We start from the raw sequence: 26,987 nt of genomic DNA, 5'->3' as shown, positions 1-26,987 counted from the left end.
AAGTTCTAGAAAAGTGGAAATGGGGTTGGGAATGGTTCAGAGCAGCCATCAAATGTTTTATTTTTTTAAAGGGTCAGATGGTAAGTAGTTTAGGCTTTTTGGGCCGTATAGTCTCTGTGGCACACACTCAGTTCCACTGTTGTATTCTGAAAGTAGCCACAGACAACAGGTAATAGTCATGGTGGTGCTCTATTAAAACTTGATTTATAAAAGCAGGCAGCTGGCGAGATTTGGTCCATGAGATGTAGTTTGCTGACCCCTGATATAGAGGGCAACTTGAATCTAAAATGAGTGACAGGTTTTGAGAATGATCCATGCAATTCTATACTTGAGAGTTTATTCTTTCGTAAAATCCATGCACAAATTGGGTACATATGATGTGCCCTTTAAAAATCTCTTGTATACTTTCCCTGGGCCTGGCCAATCAAACTGGATTCCCTTATGTAATCTGACCAGGTCAGATATTGAATCGTCTTTCTCCAGGCTTATCTAATCCCAGATCTACAGAGAAAGTTCTCCATGCCCTTGTAATGAAGATGCATGAGTTCATTCCTTTTAACATAGAAATACACGCAAGATGGTGAGTGATTCTGGCAGACTGTCTGTTCCCTTTTCTTGATGTGAAAGCCAACAACTGTCCATGTTAAGGTTTAATTGAAGGAGAGCAGAGGAAAGAAAAATAAGGCTCGAACAACAACAAATGAAAAAGGGAAAGGCAAAGACCAGAGAATGTACTTTCCCAACTAATTAATCAAGTGCTTTGTTTCCACTAACATATCAGAGTGTGTAGGCTGCCCTGTCTATTAGACTTGCTCCCAAACCTGAAGAATGTAAATACTCCTAAAGACCAGGTAATGAAATCTCTATCGATGTGCCATCTTAGATGGGACTCACATGTCTGTGTTTTGCTTACATTTTAATTTGCTTCTGCTGGATACTTAGCCAGTAATTGCTTAATGAGATTATCCTCCTTGGTAATGTGTGGTGTAGCTTGATTAAAACATTGGAGAGAAGGAATATCGTATACCAAAAAACGGAGGGGGTGTTATTTAATTAACTTATTGCCAATATATCTTGATTGTCTCTTTGAAACACTGGAAAAGTAGTCGATTGGAATTGATTCAGGTTATCTAAATGTATAGAATTGGGGAGTGAAGAGCAGGGAGGTCAGTGGGTATAGAAATTCAAACCTATGGTCACTTTTGATAAAAGAAATAGGCGCGGGTGAGAGAACTCAACCCATTTTAGTCATGTTATAAGCAAAACCTTAAAACAACTTAAGAAGAGATCTGATCTGTCTGTAAGTTTCAAATTTTATTTCACCTCGAAGCAGTTTTAAATTCTCACACTTTTTTCTTAATTATTCTATCAATGATATTCACTCAACAATGATTTGGCAAACATTTTGTCTGTCTCAGCTGGGCGCAGTGGCTCACACCTGTAATCCCAGCACTTTCGGAGGCCGAGGTGGGCGGATTGCCTGAGCTCAGGAGTTCGAAACCAGCCTGGGCAACACAGTGAACCCTTGTCTCTACTAAAATACAAAAAATTAGTCGGGCGTGGAGGCATGGGCCTGCAGTCCAGCTACTCGGGAGACTGAGGTAGGAGAATTGCTTGAACCCGGGAGGCGGAGGTTTCAGTGAGCTGAGATTGTGCCACTGCACTCCAGCCTGGTCAACAGAGCAAGACTCCATCTCAAACAAAACAAAACAACAAAACAAAAAAAAATTTTGTCTGTTTCATAACTTATTTGGAAAATATCTGAACTAGTAATGATTTACACAACATTTTCAAAAGCATGTTGCATATGAGGGGATAAATTCTGATCTTTCCAAAGACACAGTGGCAAGTATTTCCTCATTTGTTAATTTAGAGACACATACTCTTGTGCTTTTAAGACTTGCTCTCTGGGTGTGGAATGCAAAAGGTGGTGGGGAGCAGAGGCAGAAATAGAGGCTTCCTTATAAAAGAGAGGAGCGCTGGATCTTGACCTTACTTTATGGAGGCCAGTAGAGGTCAGTGATTCCCACTTATGAAGGACACCACTCAAAAAGCTTTTGTATATAACTTCAGAATGTATACACATATAAACAATGCCTCTGAACCAAATGATAGAATATGCATATTCATTTCATATGTGTACTCTGCATTCTTCTGAAGGGATGAGGTTCTGACTTGTAGATTAAAGGACATTTGTGGATAAAATGTGACAGAGACCTCATAAAGCAGAGTTTCCAAGGGCAACACTATTGTCATCTTGGAAGGAGATAATTCTTCATCACAGGGGGCTGTCCTGTGTATTACAGGTTGTTTAACAGCATCTCTGACCCTATCCACTCGATGCCAGCCATGCCCACTCCAATTGTGACAATCAAAATAGTCTTCACACATTGCCAAATGTCCTCTAGGGGTGCAAAAAAATGCCCTGGCTAAGAACCGTTGCCCTGGAGAAAACTGAAGGAGCAGACAGTGTCAAATACTGGGGGTAACCAGGTTTCAAATCTGAGGTCAATAAATTTGGCTCTGGGCTTTTTGGTCAGTTAAGGCAGAACATGGTCAGTTAAGGCAAAATGTACTTTTCAGTTATAGGTCTAGTTTAACTTATCTGATAATGGAAAGCATATAATTTCATCCTCAGATAAAACTTTTTCATGCTTACTTAAAGGTAATTTAGTGTTACGATTATGACAGATGAGTACAGTGATTCTTAAAGATTGGATAAAAAGACAAAAAAAGTCATCCTCAAAGCATTAGGACAGCTCTGGGGAGGATAATTGAAGCAGCATTAGCATCTCAGGATGACTAATGTGTACCTCTGGGGGCAGATGAATTCTGGAATCTTCTCTGAGGAAAATGACTCCTTGAAGGAAAGCTACAACATCCTGCCCAAAGACACGCAGGGCACAGCTCTGAGTCCAAATTTGTACCTATTTGGGTAAATTTCTATAACCTTCTGGGCCTGAGTTTCTAGAGAGATTTTTCCTTCCTTTAACGTTATACAATGCTAAGCCTGGCATGCAATAGGTGACTAATAAATGCTACTTCCTTTCCCTTCTTTGAAATATCCCTGTAAGGTGTTTCCAAAATGTGGGGGTGAAGTGGCTATAGATGCTAAAAGGCAGAGTGGAAATTTGCACGTTGGAGAGACGCTTTAATACAATCTCTCCCTTGGAATTTCCATCCCGAAGGAAGCATATCTCACCCGTGCCAGCCTGGCTAACCATTCCATTGACTGCTCTGTCTTTTAATTGCTCCAGTCTCACCGCCCCATGATTCTGTTTTCTCTCCTCCTTCTTAGCGCCTCGTTAGCACTTCTTTTTTTTCTGAAAGGATACAGTTACCTGATTGCTTCAATAAACATTTCTATTGTCCCCTTCACTGTTCTGAGAAGAGAAGCTTTGTTGCTGAGTTGTCAAAACTCCTTTCTATTCTCCCCCAAAGCAGAGCAGCTCCGAGCCTTTCTCTTTCATGCCAAGCCAGGCAGCTTCCTCCCCAGGGAGGCTGCATCTCTCCTCCTGGGAGAGGGACCCAGTCTGATGGCATGTGCTGCCTGCTGCTCTCTGCCTTCTGATTAGGCAAGACTTTCTCCTGCTGCTGCTGCTGCTGCCACTCCAGCTGCTGCTGTGGCTGCTATTTCTGCATAGGCCTTGGGATGCTTTCAAGTAGCTCTGGACCATGTCAGTTGCTGCAGAGAGCATAGGTATGCACATTGCTCTGAGCAGGCATCGCGCCAGCTCTGAATGATCCAGCCAAATACAGCCAACAGACAGGAACAGCAAACAGCTTTTAATGGGGGCACTTATGAAAGGCAACAATTTCTTTTTTTCCCCTTTTCTTTTCCTTTTTGCATACCTTCCAAGATGTGGACTAGAAAACCTGAACCAGCTGGTGAGAGCTCGGAATTTTCCTGTGACCTCAAGAGGGCAAGCAGCAGCTGTAACCTCACCTTTGCCTCCAGATGGCATTGTTGCCACATCATCGTTTCCTGGTAAGCCGGTCCTTATCCCATTGTTAAAGGTGTGCCCATCTGCAGGCTGGAGTTGCCAATTGAGTCCGAGCAGATGCATTGCTGCAGGAGAGACAAAGTAATGAAAATATGAATAGATAATTCAGCAATGCAAATGTCAAGGGGGAGGGCCAGGTGCCTTTTTGCAAGCGATTGCCATTTAAGGAAGCTGCGTTCAAAAATGGCTTGCCCCAGGCCGCAGGGATTAGCTAAATACAGAAAGCAGAGATCTGAGTAGTTAGGTCTCCCCTTCTGGTGCTGGTGCTCACAGTCTTAGGGGGAGAGGATCCCTCATGGCGGGCTGAGGAGGGAGGAGAAAACACAGTCTAGATCTTTCAAATGGTGCCACCAGGGAGGGGAAAATGGCCCTTTCCGATCACAGTGAAGAGTGCTGCTCTACCTCATCCATCCTTTCTACACTCTGGATGCAATTGCTTTTAGACTATTAGTCTAGGGGCATTGACAAGGACTGTTTTCCCCAAACTATACACTCACAAGTAAATCAGCTTCAAAGGAGGCTACCCAAATGGTCTGTTTGCTGGTTCCTGCTCTGAACCGTCAGTGCAGAAGGCAGCATCTGTAATGGTATTAGCCCATTTGAAAGCCCACCTCCCTAAGTATTTCAAACTTTTAAAATATTTTTCCTTTCCACCCATCTTCATGATAAGTGGATACTTTTCAGCGCATTGTAGAAAAAGCTTGGGGGGTTAATGATGGTGGAATGGGGTCCTTTTCTGAAAATATTACTATTCCTTCTCTCTCTGTTGCCCTCACTTTAGCAGAGTATGGAATGAAACAGAGCTCTTTGCTAAGGCACTGAGCACATCTGCAGAAGTCTTGACTCCCGTGGACACCCCAAGTCGTCAAACAGACTTCCGGTTTTTCTTGTCATCCTGGCTGTGCCAACTCCCCACCACGAGTTTAGCAAACTTAACATACCCCTATCCCTGATGGTTCTTGGTGAGTTGTTTCTGCTGAGTGGAATGAAAAGCAAACCCCAAACGCTTCTGTATCCTTTCAAACCCTTATCTAAGACATGCTTCATTTGAGAATAAGTAAGGAATTTATTCCCCTGCACGTCTCTCATTCAAACGATGTCTCGCATTTCAACTGGACACAGGTTGACGCTGTTGCTTCGTTCCTATCACCGGGAGAGAAAGGGCTGTTGACAGGGAAAGGTTCGGAGTCTGATGTGGCGATGGGAGAAACAATTAACCGCAGGAAACACAATTAACAATGCTTAGGAAATTGTTCACACAGCAATTAATTCTGCATGCCTACCACCACTTAAAGTCAGACTGCATTCTATTAAGGTTAAAAACCTATCTTCAAACAATACGGCTCAGATTGACGGCCACAGATGAAGGTGGCAAGGTGTCCGTGTGTGTGTGTGTGTGTGTGTGTGTGTGTCTGCTTTTCACTTACACTCTTCTCCTTCTTAGAACCATATTTTCTTTCTCTATATTCCTCTGAAGTGCAAGGCTCACTGCTGCAACTTCTCAAGATGATAAATAGTAATAAGACTAAGTGACATTTACTGTATACTTTCCATCAAGGTAACACCTAATTTTCTCCTGCAGTTTATCTGTTATATGTAGGTCGCTTACTTGAAGAGACCAGATTCCATTGCCTCAAATAATGACATATTTTCACTGTACAGAGGTCAGGAAATGAGAACTAATCGTGGTGGCTTCAAGATAACGATAGCTTCTGATTTGTAATTACCAGGTGAAGGGAGCCAAGGAATTAGCTATTTTAAAATAATTTTTTTTTAATGATACTGTCGGGTTATTGAAGCTCTCCTTGGGCCAGCTGCAACTGCACTGGAGATGCGGTTCTTTCAAGGAGGGTCTTAAGACAGACACTGACAGGTAGGGCAGATACCAGTGGAGCCCAGACCTAACAAAGCTTTGATTTCCATCCATGGAAGGAGCGGTGGGTCCCATCAGGCAAAGATGACAACCTCCCCAACACCCCATCCCAAACTCTAGTCAAAACTGCTCTGCTCTTAGAGCACTCAATCTTGCCATTCTAAGGTGCAGAACACATTGCAACCGTCAGCTTTGCGAGAAAAACAAGCACACAATACCCTGATGTTACTAAACAGAAAGAGACATCCCTGCAACTGTGTTTTCTCTGCTTCCAAGGATACCTTCCCTCCTGCCTCCCCTCCCCACTTTTTTCTTTGTTTTGGGTTCCATAGCATCTTTTTATTTTTATTTTTTAAAAGTATCCTGAAAATAAGAAAACTGCAGATGAGGTGGAAAGGGTTAGAGTCAGAGGACACCGGCGACTTCTCAGACAACTCCCAGGAGTGAGAAGAAGAATAAGAAAGTGAGATAGAGGTGGGAGAAGGGGAAAAGCCAAATCTGCTGAGCTTGAGAACTGTCCTCCCAGAAGCAGCAAAGCAACAAAAATGAAACTCAAGTTTGGGCATATTTTCTGTTGTTGAATTGAACATTAAGTAAATAAGTGAGAATTATATTGGGGTATAACCACCTTCTCTTGTTTTTTGGGAGTGTCTGAAATAGGTTTTTGTTGGTATTTTTTTTCTTTGATTGGCCATTGCTTCTCTCTCACTTGAGTATGAAAACGAGACGCTCTCTCTGGCCTGTGAGGAGGGACTGAAGTGTCCTTAGGATAAAGACCCCAGGGAGCTGTGAAGTAAATGAGTTTCCTGACTAATGAGAGCCCTATTTCTTATTCTGCTACTGATTTGCTCTATGGCTTGGGCTGAGAAATCAGTCTCTCAATCAATCTCTCCCTTTACCTTTTACAAAGGTTTCCCTGTACAGGTAGAATAATGGCTCCTTAAGGGCCAGAGAGAGGTTGCACATCTGCAACCCCCAAAAGATCTGACAGTGTCTTGAATATAAATGGCACCCCATCAATATTTATTGGAATAGATAACGATACACGGGGGGCAGATTTGGGGGGTTGGATTGTAGGATGTTATATGCTTATAAATTAAAAAATACATAATCAGAGGCATAGAAGATGGGATAGAACAGTGCTGGTAGCAATATGGACTAGTTTGCAAAGGGAAGGATATTTTAATTATCAGCATATCAGCAGCAATCATTGAACCTTTTCTGTAGCCAGGTACCATAGCAGACATTCTAAAGGCATCATCTGAAGACTCAGAGGTAGGTACTATTATCATCCCCATTTCACAGATGAGGAAACTATTGACTGTGAAGACTGATAACAGGGGGATTTCAGAATCAGAAGGCAATTACTGTGGGAGGTGGCTATCTGCTCCCATTTCATATTTCATAGTGATCTGGTTACAGATTCTACGGGCAACGGAGTCTCAGCAAATCTCATCTTCGTTTCAAAACTCATAAAACTCACTGGGGTTGATGGATGACCACACCCCTTCCTGAGAGGGGTTAGATTTCTTCATCCTGTTGAATTCAGCACATACTTTGTCACACAGTCATTCTGGGTCTTCACTGAAGGTGATGTGGGCTACAGCCATGGTTGACCAGTGATAGAATACAGCATGAGTGAAGATGTGAACTGTTACTGTTATAAGACACTGAGAGTTTGGGGTTGTTTGTTACAGCAGCATGTCTGAGACTACCTTGACTGATACATTCACTTACAAGGAAACTAGGACATGGCATATTTATACAGCAAATCTCTGCATTCCTTTAGGTTGTATTGGGTTAGGAGCCTTTCTGGAACTCAACCAGAGAGAATTACACATACTTTGGGCCACTATATTTGCTTCTATGAACAACAACAAAAAACAGCACTTTAAACATGATGTCATAATACCTCCAATTTTAGTTTACTCTCAGAGCCAGACTTAGAAATCGGAGCTGGATGGGGTGGCTCCCACCTATAATCCCAGCACTTTGGGAGGTTGAGGCAAGAGGATCGTTTGAGGTCATATGTTCAAGACCAGCCTGTGCAACATAGGAAAGCCCTATCTCTACAAAAAATTTAATTCATTAAAAACTATAAAGCTGAGAAACCTCAGAGTACCCAGAGTTATTGCTGCTTCCTCTCAAATTTCACATAAATTCTGGACTCCTCAAGAGATCCTGGATGCACTGGGGTGGCTCCCTCTCCTGCCCCACCTTGAATGCTCTAGCAGTTCATCCCAAAAGGCCTGGTCCAGATCATCTGAGGGTCAAAAGTGAAATGAGTTTGGGAGGCCCTCTCCCTAATGTTTCTCCCCGTCACTGACAGCCAAAACACACAATTCATCATGATCTGACAGGCTCTGCGTCAGAGAGACCCTCGGGCTCCATGGGTTACCAAGGATGGTATGGGGAAGGACTCCAAGTGGAAACTCGTGGAATCCAGGTGGCAGCTGGGAAGCCAGCCACTTAAAACACAATAGGCAGCCAAACTCTGAGAGTATCCCTCTGGCCAATTGGAGAAAACTTTCGTGGTGTTCTGAAAGGGAACCAAGACAGGGTGGCGGGACCACACACAGATCCCCGATTTCAGTAGAAATAATAAACAGACCTACCTGGAGTGAGGGTGTGATTTTTTTAATTGAAGTTGCCGTGTTTTTGTGCCAGGTGGGCTCCAAAGGCAATACTCTGAGGGAGTGATGCCAGAGAAAGGGAGCGGGGTTGGTGTTGAGTAATTGAGGATCCTGCGGCAACTACGGGACAGGGAGATTATAGGCCCAGAAAAGTGGCAGCTTGGAATGGGGGTTGTCTGAAATAGTAATTAGGGAATGTGTGGGCCCTGCTGGGTGCCACTTAGAACCTTCTGTGTTCATTGGCTGGCAGAGGATCAACCTGACAAGAGAGTCAATCAATATGTCAGCAATACTTCCCAGAGAGCTGCTCAGACCCTGCTTGTCAAAGAGGGCAAACATGGAGGCCACGGATGCTCTGTGTTTGCTGAGCAGGCCCCCAGGAGCAGGGGGTGTCTTTAAAGATCAGGCTTGTCGATACATAACCCAAGGAGGAGATTGGGCTTTCCCTTTGAAAATGGAAGACTTCAGGCCAAGCAGAGCTTAGGGAGCAGGAGGAGAAAGCCATGCCTGCTGGGTCTTGGGGCTTAGCATGCCATCAGATTCACAAAGGCCTTAGAGAGGATGGCAGAGCTCATTCAGAGACCAGGGAGGATGACAGAAAGGGTCAGGGCTGGGTCTCCCTGCCTCTGCACCCGCCAATTAAGTCAACAATGGTGGGGCTCCTGGGGGACATGTACCGATTCCAAAAGTGCCCCTGCTGGGAGGAGAGAGCTGCAGTTGAATAATCAGGGCTAACATGCACAACTGCTTACCCTGAACTTGCACCGGCAACCTGCAAAGGCCCTTTGCAATCAGCAGTGAAAATTAACACATGCGAATAGGTCTACTCAATGGTGATAGTGACAATTAACATCCATTTTGACCATGTGGCAGGTATTGGGCTCATGACTTGCATACAGCATGTATTCATAATTTACCATTCAGCACATATTTACCAAGCACCCACTGGGTGTCAGGTGTGTCCTAGGCACCAAGAGTAAAGGAGTTAACAAGACAAAATCCTTGCTGTCATGAAATCTACATTCTAGAGGCAAGTGTAGAAACTAAAGAAGTGAAAAGTCGGGTTTAGGGTTCAGGGGCACTCGGGGGTGGGGGATGAATTGAAAATTTCTTCTTTTTTTTCTTTAATGCAGTCTGGTCAAGGACGGCATTTGTGATAGGTAACATTTGAGCAAAGACATAAAGGAATCAAGAAAGCAGTTTGTGCTGATGTCTGGGGAAGACCACTCCAAAGGGGAGTGGAGTTGGTGGGAAGGGGAGTGGCGGGTGAAGGGACAGGCAGGGTGAAGGAGTAGCTGCCTTTGGGGAGCTTTGCCTTTTGTTTGGAAGAGAAGGGATGACACTAGGGGATTTTGAAAAGGATGAAAGCTCACCTTCGCCCCTCCATTCTCACTCTATCAGATGGTAATAGAATCTGCATTTTATAGTTAAAAAAATTGACGCTTAGAGAGTGACTTGCCCAAGACCACTCAGCCAATAAGTGGGACATCTGGGATTTAGACCCAGACACATGTAACCTCAGAGTCAGAGTTCTGAACTCCCATGCTGTCCTCCTAGAGATTCCGTTCAGAGTTTCTACTGGGGGACATCTGCCCTCTGAGTTTCCAAGTGAACCACTACTTAGTCAAGACCGAACAGGACAGGCAGGCTACAGAATCACTTACTAAATATTGTCAAGGCTCACTAATGAACACGCACTTCCCTTTATAAGCAGCCGTTAGTCTCGATGAACATGTCCTTGATTGGCAACTAGTTTGCTATTGAACTTGAACCACCACTGTCAACATAAAATAAATCTGCTTGGCAACTGCAATTGCCAGTCAGGCCAGTCAACAATAGGTTTGGTGACTTTTCCTTGTTGGTTTGCTTGTCATCCTTTGGGGATGCAGCTGAGTGCAGTGCTTTTTCCTCAAAGAGGAGGGGGCCCATTGCAATGTATTAATGATATTACTTTTAGGAATGCTGTCAGTGCCAAAATCACCTTTGGCCTGAAAGCAGAGACGCAAATAAAACCGTGCAGGATAACATTTTTGGAAATGCCTTCAGTCTTAAAAGGAGTTTAAAAATTTAAATCTTAAAGGGTTACCAAAAATCCTTTTCTAACCGCCTTGGTGAAGTGATTTCTCTTACTTCTCCCAGACAGCGTTGCAGTACACTGAGTGGAATGAATTTTCAAAGCACCGCATGGAGGCTACACCCAGAAATCCCTTTAACAGTAATGGGATTTGTGCACCTGTCTCCCAAGAATGTTCTGAAAACTTACTAGCCTCCATCCAACTTCCAGCTTGCAGCTCCAAATAGTTGCAAACCTTACAGTTCAGGAATTACTGAGAAGAGGAAGGATGAGAGGTAGATACAATCCCAGAATCATGGCAGGACCACCAAAATGAGAGGGGGCATTGGAGAAACTCGCCTGCATTCACCTCTCTACAGGAATTCACATCTTCCAGCCCCAGTCCTAAAACTGTCCTCAGCAAGGATTTTGTCTGCTGCCTTCCTATTTCTAGTCCCTTATAAAAGTAGCAAGGCTTTCTGTCTCCTCCTTTGTGTCTGCCGTGAGAACAAGGTGATAGTTGCGTGAGGCAGCTCTGAGACCAGGGAGCAGTGTGTTCTTGAGACAAGAAGAATCCACTGGGAAAGACCAGAGCATTAATCTATTCTCATGACAGGCTCAGGATGGTACAGTGCTTGGGAGGTGGTATGAGATTAATCAATTGCTGTGTTTGCAGAAAACAAACGGGGCTCCTTGCAGCTTCAGGATGCGTGGGCCCCCCCGACTGGTGGCGTCCCTCCCCTTGTCTCCTAGAACCTGCTGCTGCAGGTGCACTGCAGGTGGCTGCTGTTGACATCGTGAGTGTGTGGCGTCTGGTGTGCCGAGGTGACCTCTAACCACACCCCCTAGCTCTCAGCATCACTGGGTAGATCAATACACAAGACAGACACATGTGCTCACAGCCACTTTCTTTTCCTTGTGCGGGGTGGCCAGGAAGGTACCTGACTGGCGATGCTAGTCAGACATCCTATTGTCCACCAAGTCAGCTCAGCCTCATGCAGATAAACACATGCCTGGAGCCGTTAGCCGCATAGGGTGTCGTTCCCCACCCCAGACCACCCCGTTCCTGCTGCAATTTTTCCTGGGTAAGAAATAAAAGCCTTTCTTTCTCCAAGAAAGGACCCATGTGATCAAAATACCTTTAGAGAATGATAATATCGGTAGGTTTTATTCACCAAATAAATCATGGTCTGGGATTTTAAGAGCTTTTCTGATAACGAAACACATCCCCACAATCCACACATCTACACCTAAATGGATCTTTCTCCCCGCCGAGCTTGTCACTCACTGTTGACAACCCAAACAATATTTGTCTTTCTTCAAAGAACAGCGACCAGCAGCCCCGTTAAAGAGGGGCAGATCCGTGAGACCACCGACTACAAAGCAAAGAAGACGCAGACTGCACGCGGCACGTGGCCACCGGAATCCTAGGAAGCAGACATTATGAATGTTTTAGAGGATAAGATGTCATATCGATCGGTAGATGTGCAATGCATGCTGGAACAAAGAGAAAGAACTCTCTCATGAAAAATAGCCTTCTGCAAGGAGGAGTGGCAAAGGGGTCAGAGTGTGCCAATTAGGGCACCCGAGATACTCTATTCCTAGGGCACGTTTCTCCCCTCAGTAGCAGCGAGCAAGGGAGGAGAGGGTTGGGATTCATTTTCCTTCCCAAGTCCCCAGCAGCCCTCAACAAACTGCTCCCGATGAGCCCTCTGATCTGAATTCTAGAGTCCATAGCCAGGCAGCCTAAAACTGGGCAGAGAGGCCAGGAGGGGCCTCAGGAACCAGGTATAAAGGAGGAAGGCTCTTCCTATCCTGGATCTTTGGGATATACATGCCGGGTTCATGTCAATCAGGGTTCACATTTCCTCACTACTATGCACAAGCAGATACCTTGGGCAAATAGATTTACCTCTCTGAGCTTCACTTTCCTTAACAACTAACTTTTTTGTGAAGTACTGATCAGTGTCAACCACTGTTCTAAGCCCTGTATATGCATTACCTCATTTGCTCTTTGCAGTAAACCTAGAGGTAAGAACTATAATTCCCATTTTACAGAGGAAGGAGTGGAGGCATGAAGGTGTTGACAGGGCTGGGAAGTGGCGCAGCTGGTTTCAGAGCCAAGCATGTGCTCTTAGCCATGTTTTGTTGCTTAGAATTATATCTCTATGGGGAGAGGTATGATCAAACTGACCTTATAGGGTGGAGAAGGTGCAAAAATGGTGGGGATATGGGGGTAACCGGCACACAGGAGGCACTGAAGAAACATCTCACTTCCTGAAGGATCTTGGGTTGTTTTGTAACAATGGCAATTGTGGCTAACTCTTTTTTTTTTTTTTTTTTTTTGAGGCATAGTATCACTCTTGTTGCCCAGGCTGGAGTGCAATAGTGTGATCTCAGCTCACTGCAACCTCTGACTCCCAGGTTCAAGCGATCCTCCTGCCTTAGCCTCCTGAGTAGCTGGGATTATAGGCATGCACCACCACGCCTGGCTAATTTTGTATTTTGGGTAGAGACGGGGTTTCTCCATGTTGGTCAGGCTGGTCTTGAACTTCTGACCTCAGGTGATCCACTTACCTCAGCCTCCCAAGGTGCTTGGATTACAGGTGTGAGCCACCATGCCTGGCACCGTGGCTAACTCTTATTAAGCCTTTAGCATGTGCCAGTTTCTGTGATAAGTAATTATTATCAATTTTATGAGATATATATTGCTTTCTCATTTTGCAGATGAAGAAATTGAGGCTCAGAGAGCTGAAGTTACATGCAACTGGTAAGTAGTAGAGGTGGGATTTGAACCTGAGCTGTGTAACAGCTGAAGCTCTTGAGTGCCACTCCATCTGCTGACAACCATCAGCTCAACACCGAGCATCAGTGAAGACTGGGGTTCTATTCACCCAAGTATTCTATCATTTGCCTGAACCTTCTCCTTCAGAGAAACCTCTGTGGTTTCCTTTTTTGTGTCACATTAGGATGGCAGAGGCACTATTAAGATGGGCCTGAAAGACCATCTGGTCCAGACTTTTGCTGTATAGATAGATGGTGACCTTGAGCCCTACTTAAGTAAAATGACTTGCCTAGGGTCACGACAGCTAATGGCTAACTGAGCCAGGATTTGAAACTTGCTCTTGTTTTTGTTTTTATTTTTTATTTTTATTTTTTTGAGAAGAGTCTTGCTCTGTCACCAGGCTGGAGAGCAGTGACGCGATCTCGGCTCACTGCAACTTCCATTTCCCGGGTTCAAGCGATTCTCCTGCCTAAGCCTCCCGGGTAGCAGGGACTACAAGCGCCTGCCGCCACGCCTGGCTAATTTTGTATTTTTAATAGAGACAGGGTTTCACCATGTTGGCTAGGATGGTCTTGATTTCTTGACCTTGTGATCCGCCTGCCTTGACTTCCCAAAGTGCTGGGATTACAAGTGTGAGCCACTGCACCTGGCCATGAACTTTTGATCTTTTGACTCTCAGGTGCTCTCTCTACTATCCTCTTCCATCTCCTTAAAGAAAGAGAGAATTCTGGTACCTATGTGCAATGCAATGCCTTATTAAAGGTGGACTTCAGAGAAACCTCCTCCTGTTACCCATTTAATATTTTTATTACTCCTCTTTGCAAGGTAGGGCATGAACAAAACAAACTATTCATAAAATTAGTCAACAAAAAAGACCATTATGGTCCTTTCTGATCCTACATTCGTTAAACTGAGTTTCTATGACAAATTTCTTCTCCTGCAGAAGTTCATTCACAGCTAGAATCTAAAATCACCATTTTTCTATTTCTACCTGGTCTGACGCCATCGTGGTCGATACAGACATGTTCCCTCCTGCATGCGAACTTGGTACTTTTCCAGGAGTGAGAAATGAGTTGAAGAAATAAGGATGTTGAGCAAATCCTGTATGTAATTCTCATTCCAATTTGGTCATTTGTTCAGCAAAGCCAAATTAGGCACATGGGGAGGCTGCCAGAGTCCTTTTCAATTTTTAATTTTTGACATGGTTAGCTCAAGATTTTTTTAAACTCAGAAATAAAAAAAAAAGCCCTGTATTAGCAAATTGGATTTGATCTTTCTTGCAAATGGTTTTCAGTTAAGTGGATTTCACATAGCTAACCTGAAACATTTAAAACTTGATTCTGATGGAAAGAAACAGCACATTAAAAAAATTTAGTTTTATCTCCCAGGGCCTGACTAGGTAGTAGGGAATGAAAACTCAGGCAATGGGGCAGTCCTCCTCAGCCTCTGGTATGCTTATTGTCAATATGGTCAACTTCTTATGAGAAAAGAGCTAATGTGGGATGGGGTGGGGGAGGATAATTTCTTTTTGGAATGTAAGCTATCTACACCTATAAAAAAGAACAACATTTTCATCTGCAATTAGATAAATAACACTATTAGATTTATTTAGAATTTGTGACAATTTACTTAATAGAGCTAATTTTTTTTTTTTAGAAGGAGTTTTGCTCTTGTTGCCCAGGCTGAAATGCAGTAACGCAATCTCGGCTCACCACAACCTCCACCTCCCGGGTTCAAGAGATTATCTTGCCTCAGCCTCCTGAGTAGCTGGGATTACGAGTGCCCACCACCATGCCTGGCTAATTTTTGTATTTTTAGTAGAGATGGGGTTTCACCATGTTGGCCAGGCTGGTCTCAAACTCCTGACCTCAGGTGATCCGGCCACCTTGGCCTCCCAAAGTGCTGGGATTACAGGCGTGAGCCACCACGCTCAGCCCAAGAGAGCTAATTTTAAGGGTTTTATGTGACAGTCAAGTCACACACATTTCTTTGGTGCTGAAGACACATGATTCTGTCAATCGGCAGTAGCACGGCAGACTGCTGTGGCGTTTCTGGCTTATACAAGACATTGCAATGACAGCAGAATGACATTCGACATGGTCATAATATGCCCCCTCCTCCTCCTTATGGCTTATGCTCCCATGCCGGATCCTAACTCTACAGAACTCCCCAAGCCAGGCCTAACCTAATACTTTTCCAGGTAGGGATTGGTGTCTCCCTTCACACTGTCCTGGGAAAGATCTCCCTAACCTGCATGCTCAGAGCTAAACAAACATAGGCACGTTTGGAAAGTTCCCCAATTTGTTTTCATTGCTTAGCTCTTTTAGGCTAAACTTTTTCAATGCATTTTCTACTTGTCTTATTTGATTCATTTAAGCTTTACAAGACACTCCTGAGGCAGGTACTTTTTTTAATCTCAATTTTACAGACGAAAAGACCAAGTCTTGTTGCAGTTCTACAACATACCCGAGGTCTAGGGTTGCCAGGTTTTAATTTATAAGTTTGCTAAATCTGGCAACTCTAGCAAGGTCCTGTAGTTAGGACGAAACCTCAGAAGCACCTCTCTTCTTCTGTAGCCCCAGAAACAGCTTTTGAATCAGTGCCCTCAGATCCTCTACGATTTGCTCTAGATCCGTCAGAAACAATTGTCCAAGGTAACCCAAGTTGGGTCTCTCTTCTGAAATGTCCACATCTTCTGGAGGAGTTCTCTACTGTGAATGTCATTTGCATTCTGCTCTAACCAGCACTGTCCAATAGAAATAAAACACAAGCCACATGACTTTTTTTTTTTTGAGACAGGGTCTCTCTCTGTTGCCCAGGCTGGATTGCAGCAGTGTGATCTCAGTCCACTGCAACTTCCGCTTCCCAGGTTCAAGTGATTCTCATGCGTCAGCCTCCCGAGTAGCTCTGGGATTACAGGCATGCGCCCCCACGCCCACCCAATTTTTGCATTTTTAGTAGAGACAGGGTTTTGCCATGTTGGCCAGGTTGGTCTCAAACTCCTGGCCTCAGGTGATCTGCATTGGCCTCCCAAAGTGCTGGGATTACAGGCGTGAGCCACTGCACCTGGCCCTCTTATGAAATGTAAAATTTTCCAGTAACCACATTAAATAAGTAAAAGTAAATTTAATACTATGCCTTTTACTCAATATATCCAAAATATAATCAACATGAAATCAACATAAAAATCTTTAATGAGACAGTAAAAAGATCTTTTTTTGCACTAAGTCTTCAAAATCTGGTTTGTATTTGATACTTACAGCACATCTCAATTCAAATGCTGACTTTTTAACAGTTAAAGTGAATATCATCTTGCAAAAACAATAAAAATGTGCTGAACAAAAATATTTTATACCATTTCAGTTTTTAAATGTAAATTAATTCAGTTCTTCAGTTGTATTGAACACATTTCACAGAGCAGGTCCTAGACCACTGTAGCTGACAGGATTCATCTAGACTGATCTCCTCTCCCATGCCCCCTGGATATTATATTATATTATTTATTTTCTCTGAGATAGGGTCTCCCCTTGTCACCCGGGTTGGAGTGCAGTGGTGCAATCATAGCTCACTGCAGCTCTCTGCTGCCTTGGCTCAAGCGATCCTCCCACCTTAGCCTCCCAAGTAGCTGGGACTCCAGGCATGCATCACCACTCCCGGTCATTTAATTTTCTTTTTCTTTTCTAGTAGAGATGGGGTCTCACTATGTTGCCTAGGCTCGTCTCAAACTCCTGAGCTCAAGTGATTCTCCCATCGCAGCCTCACAAAGTCCCGGATTACAAGTATGAACCACCATGCTTGGCCTTCCCTGGATATTTTATAACCACACCACTTACAGAGTTTATGGCTTTACATGGTAATTACTTATTTATTGATCATCCTATTCCCCCTCCAATTTTTTTTTTTTTTTTTGAGACAGAGTCTCACTTTTTCGCCCAGGCTGGATGCAGTGGCGCCATCTTGGCTCACTGCAACCTCCACCTCCTGGGTTCAAGAGATTCATTCTCCTGCCTCAACCTCCCAAGTAGCTAGGATTACAGGCACGTGTCACAACTCTTGGTTAATTTTTGTATTTTTAGTAGAGACGGGGTTTCACCATGTTGGCCAGGCTTGTCTCTAACTCTTGACCTCAAGTGATACGCCCACCTCAGCCTCCCAGAGTGCTGGGATTACAGGTGTGATTATAGCCAACGTGCCTGGCCTCGCCCTCCAAATTTTGAGACATGAACACCTTGAAAGGTGAGAGTGTGTCTTCCTTCCCCTCTTTCGAATTTATCCCCTCAGACAGCATAAGCTTTAGAACATGGCAGTGTTTAAGAGATATTTATTTGAATGAAAGAATGGCTTGAAAACTTCTGTTTAAAAACTACAATTAGTTGAGGTCTGGGAGTATGCCAGGCTAATAATAATAATGATAATGGCCATAAACAGTATCTACTGAATTCTTACTTCCTGCTCCTAAGACATTTCTCATTTGATCATTAAAAAAAAATCACCTTTGAGGTAGCAAGTATTCTCACTTTACACATAAGAAATCTGAGACTTAGAAAGATTAAATAACTTGCCCACAGTCACCTAGCTACTAAGAGCCAGAGCCAGGAATACACAGATGTATCTTAACCACACTTCCGGTGCTTCCCTAACCATAGTTACATTAACTGTGTTCATGATTTTCATAAAATCCAAGCTTCACTTGGACTGTTATTTCTTAACTGCATTTAAAAATCAATCTCCTTTTTAACACTTGTGTTTGCTTTTGTTTGACTTGTGAACAAAGACATACAGACAGGTACAAAAAAAAAATCATCTTTTGCAACCCATGAGTTTTTACAAAAAGGAATATTATGAAAAAGAGAAAGAAAAAATCGCAATCTATTTTTTAAAAACTTCCATCAATTTAGCCTCATCCCAAAGTAGTATCTGTGAAATAAAAAGCTTAATGTGCTAAGGTTTTTGTGATATATGGAAATAAACATAACTATTGTAATACAGAAGTATGTCCACACCCTACACATAGTCATACAGTGGGATGACTCCCATATCTGGGGAAATACTACTCTCTGCTCGGTCACACCTAACCTTTAACATTGGTCTTTTTGTTCCTAAAACCCACCGTTATTTCTGTGTTTTCCCCTTCCTCTCACACGGTGGTCTAGGAAGGAAAAACACGAGCAGCTGAGGAAAGGCTGGAAGGGAGGCTCTCCCTTGCCTGTCTTTTCTCATTATGTCTAGCTGTAAAAAAGGCAAGACACAAGCAAACCATGAGACCTAATTCCCCTCTGCCTCTGCAGTGAGGGTTTTTCTTTGCTTCTTTAGAGCCAGAGGACAAAACTGCTTCAGGGTGGCTGCACCTATGGGATCGGCCCTTCTTGCTTCGAGCTTTCCTGCCTTGCGCCAAGGGAATACTAAGAGGGTCTCAATCTGTTCAACTCTAAGAGCCCTTAACCTCCTCCTCTGCCCTACCTGCCTTTCTCCCAGCCCTGGAGGGGCTCCATAGCCCAGACTACTCCAGATGTTTCCCGGGCATGCCAGTTTCTACTTCATTCAATAAATTCACCAGCAACCATTGAGCCCCCTACCATACCCCAGATACAGCAAACCCTCAAGACAATTTTCAGTAAGAATCATAGCTAACACTAATAGAGTGTTTACTGTGTGCCATGCACTGTTAGAATAAGTACTTTAAATACTTAGACATGAAATTGCCCTTTTTGTAGATTAAATATGGTAGAATTTCACCAGTTTCACATGGTTCAGCTTAATGTATTAATCACTTAACACACTAGCTCTAGAGGCAGATACTTTTATCACACTCATTTGATAGCTGAAGAAGCTATGGGAGAGAGAGATTAAGTATCTCGTCCAAGATTATTCTGCCAGTAGTGGCAGAGCAGGGCTTTGAACCTGGGGACTCTGGTTCAAACACTTGACTACAATGCTTTCTGTCTCTTATAGTGAAAGTGCCAGAATAAAGAGAGCCTACTTCTCTCCAAAGCCAGACTCTACATTTCAGGTGCATTGTGGGTGATCTAGACTTTCATAGCAACAATAGAATATGGTGATTAGAGTAGCTTTGGAAGCAGCAGACCTGCTGTGAGGCTCTGGGAAAGCTTTTCTTTTTTCTTTTTCTTTCTTTCTTTGCCTCCCTCCCTGTCTCCCTTCCTCACTTGCTCCCTTCCTCCCTCTCTCCCTATTTCTTTTCCTTCCTTTTTTCTTCCATCCCTCTCTCCCGCCTCCATCCCTCTGTCTCTTTTTCTTTCCTTCCAGACCCTCAGTTTCCTCATCTGCAAAATGGGAATCATAAAACTTCCTACCTCCCAGTGGGGGTTGCCACATTCAGTGAAATAAAGCATGCAAAACATTTATCTCAGTGCTTGACATACAATTAAGAACTTGTCAAAGAGCAATTATTGTGTGGACTGTCCAGAAGGAATATGGTCTGTCTGGAGAAAAATCTCTGAAATTCCAAACAGCTAGATTACAAGCAAGTAGCCCATTTCTAAATTTGAGATGGCTTGCCTTTTGAATTAAAATAACAGAAATTAGAAAATATAAGAAAATACTTAGGGATCACCTTCTCCAGGCTCTTTTTACAAAAGAGGTTATGGAGACCAGGAAAGATGAATACCTTGGCAGAGAGAACATTCATCTCTATTGAAAAGCACAGATCCCTGATCCCATTCACTTCCACCTACTGCACTGACTCTCGAAGCTGCACTTTTGCAGTGAAGCTTGACAGAGGAACCCCGGATCTGCTGACTTGGTACCTCATGCACATGTGAAATCGGTGGCGCCACTAAGGAGTGGTCGGGGGGTGCAGTTGGGGTGGAAAAGGAAGGTGAGTAGGAAAATTCTAAATGATTTCCATCAACCTTCTCTAAAGTTACCACGAATAGAGTTTCAGTACAAACAGTGTCTTTCCTATGCAAGTGGAGTTTTAAGACAAGCCCCCAACCTCCCCTTTTCCACCCAGACTAGTACCTTTAATCCCCTCTTATGTATGTATTCTGGAGATGCCACTGTGTAAAAAACATATTAGATGGCAATAGTATCTTCTTCTTTTAATCTGATATCTGAAAATTCGGTGTGTTTACACGATTAGCCTTGATACTGCAACAGGGTAACACCTTGTGTAGCTTGGTAGAGCTCTGTTAACAAGCATTTCCTAACGTTCGACCCTGTGCCGATGTTGTGCTAGGCACTTCAGAATTATGGGGTACCATGATTCTGAAGACGCCAGTCCTGCCCTCAAAATAGCTCACTGTCTAGGCCAATGGTTTTGGGCTGTGGTTCCCAGACCAGCAGAGTCAGCGTCCCCTGAGAACTTATTAGAAATGCAAATTATTGGCCCCACTCCAGACCTACAAATCAGAAATTCAGGGGTGGGGACCAGGTATCTGTGGGTTAATGAGCCTTCCAGGTGATTCGGATGAATGCTCAAGTTTGAGAACCACAGGTATTGCACAAGGCTTGGCTGACAGCAATTAATGAAAGAGAACATGAAGGGAAGGAACAAGCTTCTCTTGTCTATTTCCATGACGGTGGAGGAGGTGAGAGAGCCCAGACATCTCCCTCCAGGTTTAGGCACTAGGTCTCTGCCCATACAGGTAGCATGTCAGAAGTAGCTGGGAAGATGCAATATGGAAAAGAGATGTTCAAGCCAGGGTGGAAAGATGGAAACAAAAAGCCAGAACCAGACTTGGGCCAAAGTGACATGGTGAAACAGGGACATTCTTTCTCAGCATGCCTCCTCTCCACCCAGTACCTGCCCTGTGTCCATTCTGCCTGCTCCGGGTGACCCATGATCAGAAAGACTCAGTGCCTCCCTCCAAACTCAGCAGTGCCTCTTGCATGAATGCTTTCCCATCACATCAGAGGTTTCCAGGACTCTCATCCAACTCTCTCAGAACTCTGCTTTCCAAACTATCAGCCACATCAATGGACTTTAAAAAATCTGTTGGACCTTGATATTAATTATTAATTCATCCACATTCTCCACACATATTCTATCATTAACGGATGTGCAGTTATAGGGAGGACTAACGATTTAAGCCAAACATATAAACTCTACAGGTGGAAATTCTAGGCAGGGTGCCAGTTAAGGATGAGAGATGTTTTTAGACAGGAGATATTTTAGAAAGTGACTTGAAGTGGCATGACAGGAAGGCTCCCTTCTCGATGTTCTGGTCAGCCCTGACTGTGAAGGTACTGACCTGAGGCAGGTGCACTGTGGGGGAGCTCTGCTCTGTTTGGCAGACCAACTGTCACCCCCTCCCGACTATCAGGCACAGGGCTGCCAAAGCTGGAGGACCCACCAAGGATATGTTGTGGCTGGGGCATCTGATTGTAAACATCTGCCTATAAGCATTCCTAGGGCATATTCCTCTTTCTTTAGTCCAACATGCCAAACTTGGGAGTTTGGGCTGAGTAGCTGTGTTCTAGCACAGGATCCTTAGGGTTCAGCTTGACCTACCTTAAGCAGAAAAGAGGAATTTGTTTTGAAGGCTATGAAGGCAGCTTATGAAAGTGGGAGACTAGTTGACCAATGGTTTTTGCTATGGTTTGAATGTTTATCCCTCGCCAAAATTCGTATGTTGAAATCCTTACCAAGGTGATGGTACTAGGTGGTGAAGCCCTTAGGAAGTGATTAGGTCATGAGTGGGACTGGTGACCTTACAAGTTAGCTAGTCTCTCCCCCCATGTGAGGACATAGCTAGAAGGTGCCATCTAGGAACCAGAAAATGAAACCTCCCTGAATGTGCAGGTGCCTTGATCTTGGACTTCCTAGCCTCCAGAACCAAGAAGTAAGTTCCTGTTCTTTAAAAGCTAGTCAGCCTCTGGCATTTTGTTATAGCAGCCTGATGAAACTAAGAGAGGGTTTATCCCTGGGGGAAGGACCACGGGCAAAGATAGTAATATTCCCATGCCCTTGGGCTACCAGGAGAGAGGAGAGCTCCACTTTTCCAGTTTCACTTTTAGACACTCAAGGTAAGGACTCTAATTGGCTCAGCTGAGATCACAACCTCCCTCCTCCCCCACCTTTTGTTTTTGGCCAGTTACTATGGTGAGGAAGGTAAGATGATACTACTGACCCTGCTTGATTCAGGGAACCAAAAAGGGTGTTGGAAACAGACAAAGCCACCAGGAAAACTTGCCAAACTTAGCAAATAAGAATACAGGAAGCAGTTACATTTGAATTTCCCACACAATATTTGGGACATACTTATATCAGAAGCATTTTTACTATTATTCTGAAACTCAGATTTAACTGGGCATCCTACATCTGGCAACCTGTCACCAAGGGAACTGGTGTGAGCCACGCAGACTCCTCTTCGTTTGGTGTCCACCTCACCTTGTTCAAAGCTTGAAGAGGTAGAGTTCTTTGTGGAGAAAAGCACTGCCCATGCCTAGAATTGCCCTTGAGCACCTTCTCCATGTTGCACTGGGATGGGTCTCTGCCTAGATGAGATTCCCTATCAAGCCTCTACACTTTCCACAAAGTGTCAAAACTGCCTGGCTGCCTGTGTGTAAAGCATATGGACTCCTCTTTTTATCAACCACAGTGATTCCAGGGTGGGACCTGAGGATTTATCAGGAACTTCAGCTAGGATCAAATTGTGATTCCACTCTTGCCAAAGCTCCTTAGAGATATTTGATATTGACAGAGGTGGCAGAAGGCTGACTGGCTGGTCCAACCTGTCTCTCAGGCTGAGTGCTGGTGCCCTCCCGTAGAAAGCACATGATAGTCACCTTCTAAGGTCTGCTCCTCTCTAGAATGGGCAGAATATTTGGAATCCAAAGATCTCTGCAAGCACCATTTGTGCCAGTGGTGTTGATTCCTGTAAATGTTCACTAAGCTTGCTCTGCAGTCAGGACACAGCCATTTTTTTCTCTTCTTTCTGGAAGGAAGTTTATTACACAAAGCAATAGATGGATGTCTTCAGACTACCACATAAATCTGCTGTAGTGCCTATGTGCTATATGTCTTAGACAGCAGGAACAAACATCTGCTACTGGAACATTCCACACAGAGGAAAACAATAAAGCTAGAAACAAAAGCAAAACAGTAAACAAAACATATATAGAGATTTATTCTCTGTTAGACTCTTTAACACAAGATAGAGCCAAGCAAAGCTGAGTTCCATTATATTTCCTAAAGTAGGGAAACCAGACAGTTCAACTTGATTTTTCTTTAGACAACACCTTTCATTCTGGCCATGAGGAGTGATGTTTTCAGCACCAAGCATCCAACAAAGAACCCCGAGCGCTCACATGGCACCAGAAAGCCACAGGCTAAAGCACGGAGCTCAAATCTGGGATACGCAAAAGGCAGTCCAGAGTCGAGGTCCGTTCCAGGCAAGATTTGGAGCTGAGCACTTTTTCCTTTGTGCACTCCAGTCAGGTAACAGAAGCTATAATGCCTGAAGAATCCTGTGTGAATTATCTGATAGTGTTAGCAAAACAAAAACCGATTCTAGGGGCTTCTGGGCAGTATGTCTGGATATAAAGGGGAGGCTGTATTTCCTCGTCTGGGAAAGCCCTGTGCACTTAGAACAGACTCCGTAATGAAGCGCAAATGATCTTAGAGTCGACCTTCAGAGTCCTTGCCCCAGCGCCCTGTGCTCAGTATCCCAGTTGGGAGCCAAGTCTCATTGGGTGAGGGTACCTTGGCTCTCCACAGCGTGGGAAGTGTGCTTCTGTGTCATTTCACATGCACACACATGTATGTGTATATATGTGTGTGTGTGTGTGTCTGTAGCTAATTTCCTGACAGGTACACATGTAAACGCCTAGTCCATGTGGAGGGATTATCATTTTAATAAGTGGCTTTAGCTAATTAGTTTATTCTTGCTGACATGGTCCCATTCCTCCTAATTTGATATTCTTATTTCATGTAGAAATCAGGAGGATGACTAACCCTGGAATGGTTGTGAAGTGATTAGTTTTCCTTGCTTCTATCTGTGTATGCTGGTATGTATTCTGGAAAGGGAGAACCCAGGTCTGTTCGGTTCACTATGATATAAGCAGAACCTGTCACAGTAAAAATCTATTTTATTTAGTGTTTACCTTGGGTCAAGCACATGCTAAGCGATATTCAAGAACTAACTTGTTTAGTCTTTATAACCTCCCCTATGAGATAAGTGCTATTATTGTATCCATTTTACAGGAAGAAAACTGAGTCATAGGGAGGTTATGTGCTCATGTAGCTCATGTAGCTGGTAAGTAGAAAAGCTGGGATGTGATCCCAGCAGCCTGTATTCTAGAGCCTGTTCTCTTACCTTGTACCAGAAAACATTTGTTGTACAAATTAATGACTATATGGATAATTTACCAAGTATGATTTAAGTGCTTCTGATGACAAATCCACGGTTTCCATTAGTAGTTATCAGGCTCCAAATTCACATAGTAAGCCCTAAAAATACTATCTCTTTCAGGATTTCTCTCTGCTTCCATAAGCCGGCTTCCCTTCTGCTGCTCATTCTAACTTCACCCTCCAGAGTGTGTGCTATTCCTACAACTCTATTAAGCTAATCCCCATCATGAGAGGGCTAATTGCTAATCCCCAAGTCAGTGGATAAATGTTTAGATGGACACTGCTTCTGCCTGTTATTTGCACTGCAAGGTGGGTCATCATCATTCACAGGATGGTGGTTCGAAATACCTCAGGGAAGGACAGGCTTCTTGTGCCTAGAGCTGCTGCTCCTGGGAGACCGAGAAGAGTCCCTCCTGACATTATGCCTTGAGAAGAGCAAAGAAACACAAGCACTCCCAACTATGATCTTCCCCAGAGAGTTGAACAGACCACTCTGAACTATTAATGGAAGTTGCGTTTTTCTTAGTTCCTCATCACAGGTGAGCCCCCTTCATAGCCAGGGAGATGGGTGTTCCACCCTTGGAACTCAGATAGGCCCTCTCTCTCTCATACAGAGAGATCAAATTCCAATCTCAGGACGCACTGGCCAATGAAGGCTTTATTGCTAGTCATTGCAGCGCAGGCGGCAGTTATTTTAGTTTAAACAACTTGTGGGTGGTCTCTTCACGTTCAAGAATTTGCCTCCATCTTTTCATGTTCCATTTATACCAACACATCTGCAATGGCGGCATTTCTGGCAACCCCACAGGACACCTACTCCTCTAATCTCATACCTGAACCACACAGTTGTGTTTGCTCTTTGGAACTCAAGCCCATGTGGTACTCAAGAGAACATGGAAGAAAACTCTCCCTGTATTCTACCCCATTTCCCAATGTAGCCACATACACCCAATACTTAAGCTGCTTCTTGCTACTTGGATTTCAATTTTCAGTCCCTGTTGGAGATACCAATGTTCTTGCTATCACATCATTTATTAATGTCTATTGTCAACAGAGAACAATTACCCAACACCAACACATATGAAGAAAAAAAAAGGATTCTATTTTCCAAACCAATTTCCAAGAATTGCTACTATAGAGAAGTGTCAAATGCTTTTCCACTTGAACCATTCTCAAAACTTTTAATGAATCTTTTCTTTTCAACAAATCATGCCATTAGCATGGATGCTATGCAAATGAAATGCAGGGCCTGTATTTGTTTGGCTTCCTCGAAATTGTTTCAGAAACCTGATCACATCAAATATTTTTCAGTTTATGCAAAACAGAACCTCCCAATACATTTTTTTTTTGAAGAGTATGTAGTTTTCCATTTGCATGTGAGTCCCAAGTGGTAAATTTACACTTTGAATGTAGGATTAACAAATTTCCATGTGTGTACTGCATTTTGAAACTTAAATCATAAAGAAGTTACTTTTGTATGCCAAGGGCCTCACGAATTTGAAATCAAATGACCTGATAAGCACCTGCATGCTGGAGTTTAGCACAGAAATGACACCAAGAAAACCGGTTCTCCTAGAGTGATATCATCTTTGCATTTCATACAGCGTTCTTTTAAAACCTGATCTCAAGTCCTCTTGGAGAATTCAGGGACAAGAATATACTTTTTGCAGCTAAAGAATCGTTCAGAACCAAGGACTCACAAATCTGCATGTAAGACCCTTTCCAAACTGCTCTTTCCCAGCCTGGTGCCTGGGCCCTGGCAGTGGCCTTTTCTTACCGTCAGGGAACAATGTTATGGCTTGAGAGAGCTATGCATGATCACACTTACTGTAGCATCAACTATTTTTTTCTTAATTGTCCTGAGATCCTAGAAAGGAAACAAGCGTCTGTGCTGACAGAGGAGCTCAGCGTGAACTCTCATTTTTCACATGGAGCTAATTAAAAACTGAAATTAGTTAAATATGGAAATGACACTTGCAAGCACTTTAGTAGAATTCTGGCAAAATCCCTCTGGAGTGCTGTGACATTACCTGCTGCTTCGAAACTCCCCAGCTGAATTTCACAGTTAAAAGGCTGAGCAAAGGGAAAGTTATTATTGAGATTTTGGATTCAGAACGTGTCTGTAAAACTCCAAATTAAATTTCATGGCTGGCCCTTGAGTGGCTGGCGATAGGTAACGCAGGCCAATGGAGTGGGCCGCTCACAATATCCCTGCACGCAGGAGCTCCAATTACCCTTCTTTAGGTATGGTACTGTGGGTGGCATAGGTGCGACAATCGGAAGGTTAATGGATATATTTCTCCTGGAATCCGACTCAAGACAGTTCAC

The 26,987-nt window shown here is 43.7% G+C and overlaps 1 protein-coding gene and 1 pseudogene across 12 annotated transcripts in view; one reads left to right on the top strand and one right to left on the bottom strand.

The window, feature by feature from the left end:
* The window catches only part of TENM2 (teneurin transmembrane protein 2), a 1,274,635-nt gene that overhangs the window by 209,873 nt on the left and 1,037,775 nt on the right, over positions 1-26,987 (bottom strand). For all 12 annotated transcript variants that reach the window (XM_064376511.1, XM_012461093.3, XM_064376512.1 and 9 more), the window contains one exon: positions 3,947-4,069. In XM_064376511.1, coding sequence (XP_064232581.1) covers positions 3,947-4,069 — 123 coding nt within the window. The remainder of the gene's footprint in view (positions 1-3,946; positions 4,070-26,987) is intronic.
* LOC135275136 (small nucleolar RNA SNORA40) lies at positions 18,085-18,189 on the top strand (annotated as a pseudogene).

Source organism: Aotus nancymaae, unplaced genomic scaffold (assembly GCF_030222135.1).
Source record: "Aotus nancymaae isolate 86718 unplaced genomic scaffold, 86718_ANA_hifiasm-v0.15.2.pri h1tg000015l_0, whole genome shotgun sequence".
NCBI classification, from domain to species: domain Eukaryota; kingdom Metazoa; phylum Chordata; class Mammalia; order Primates; family Aotidae; genus Aotus; species Aotus nancymaae.
The sequence above is the reverse complement of the archived record's forward strand: the minus strand, read 5'-3'. Positions and strand labels throughout refer to the sequence as shown.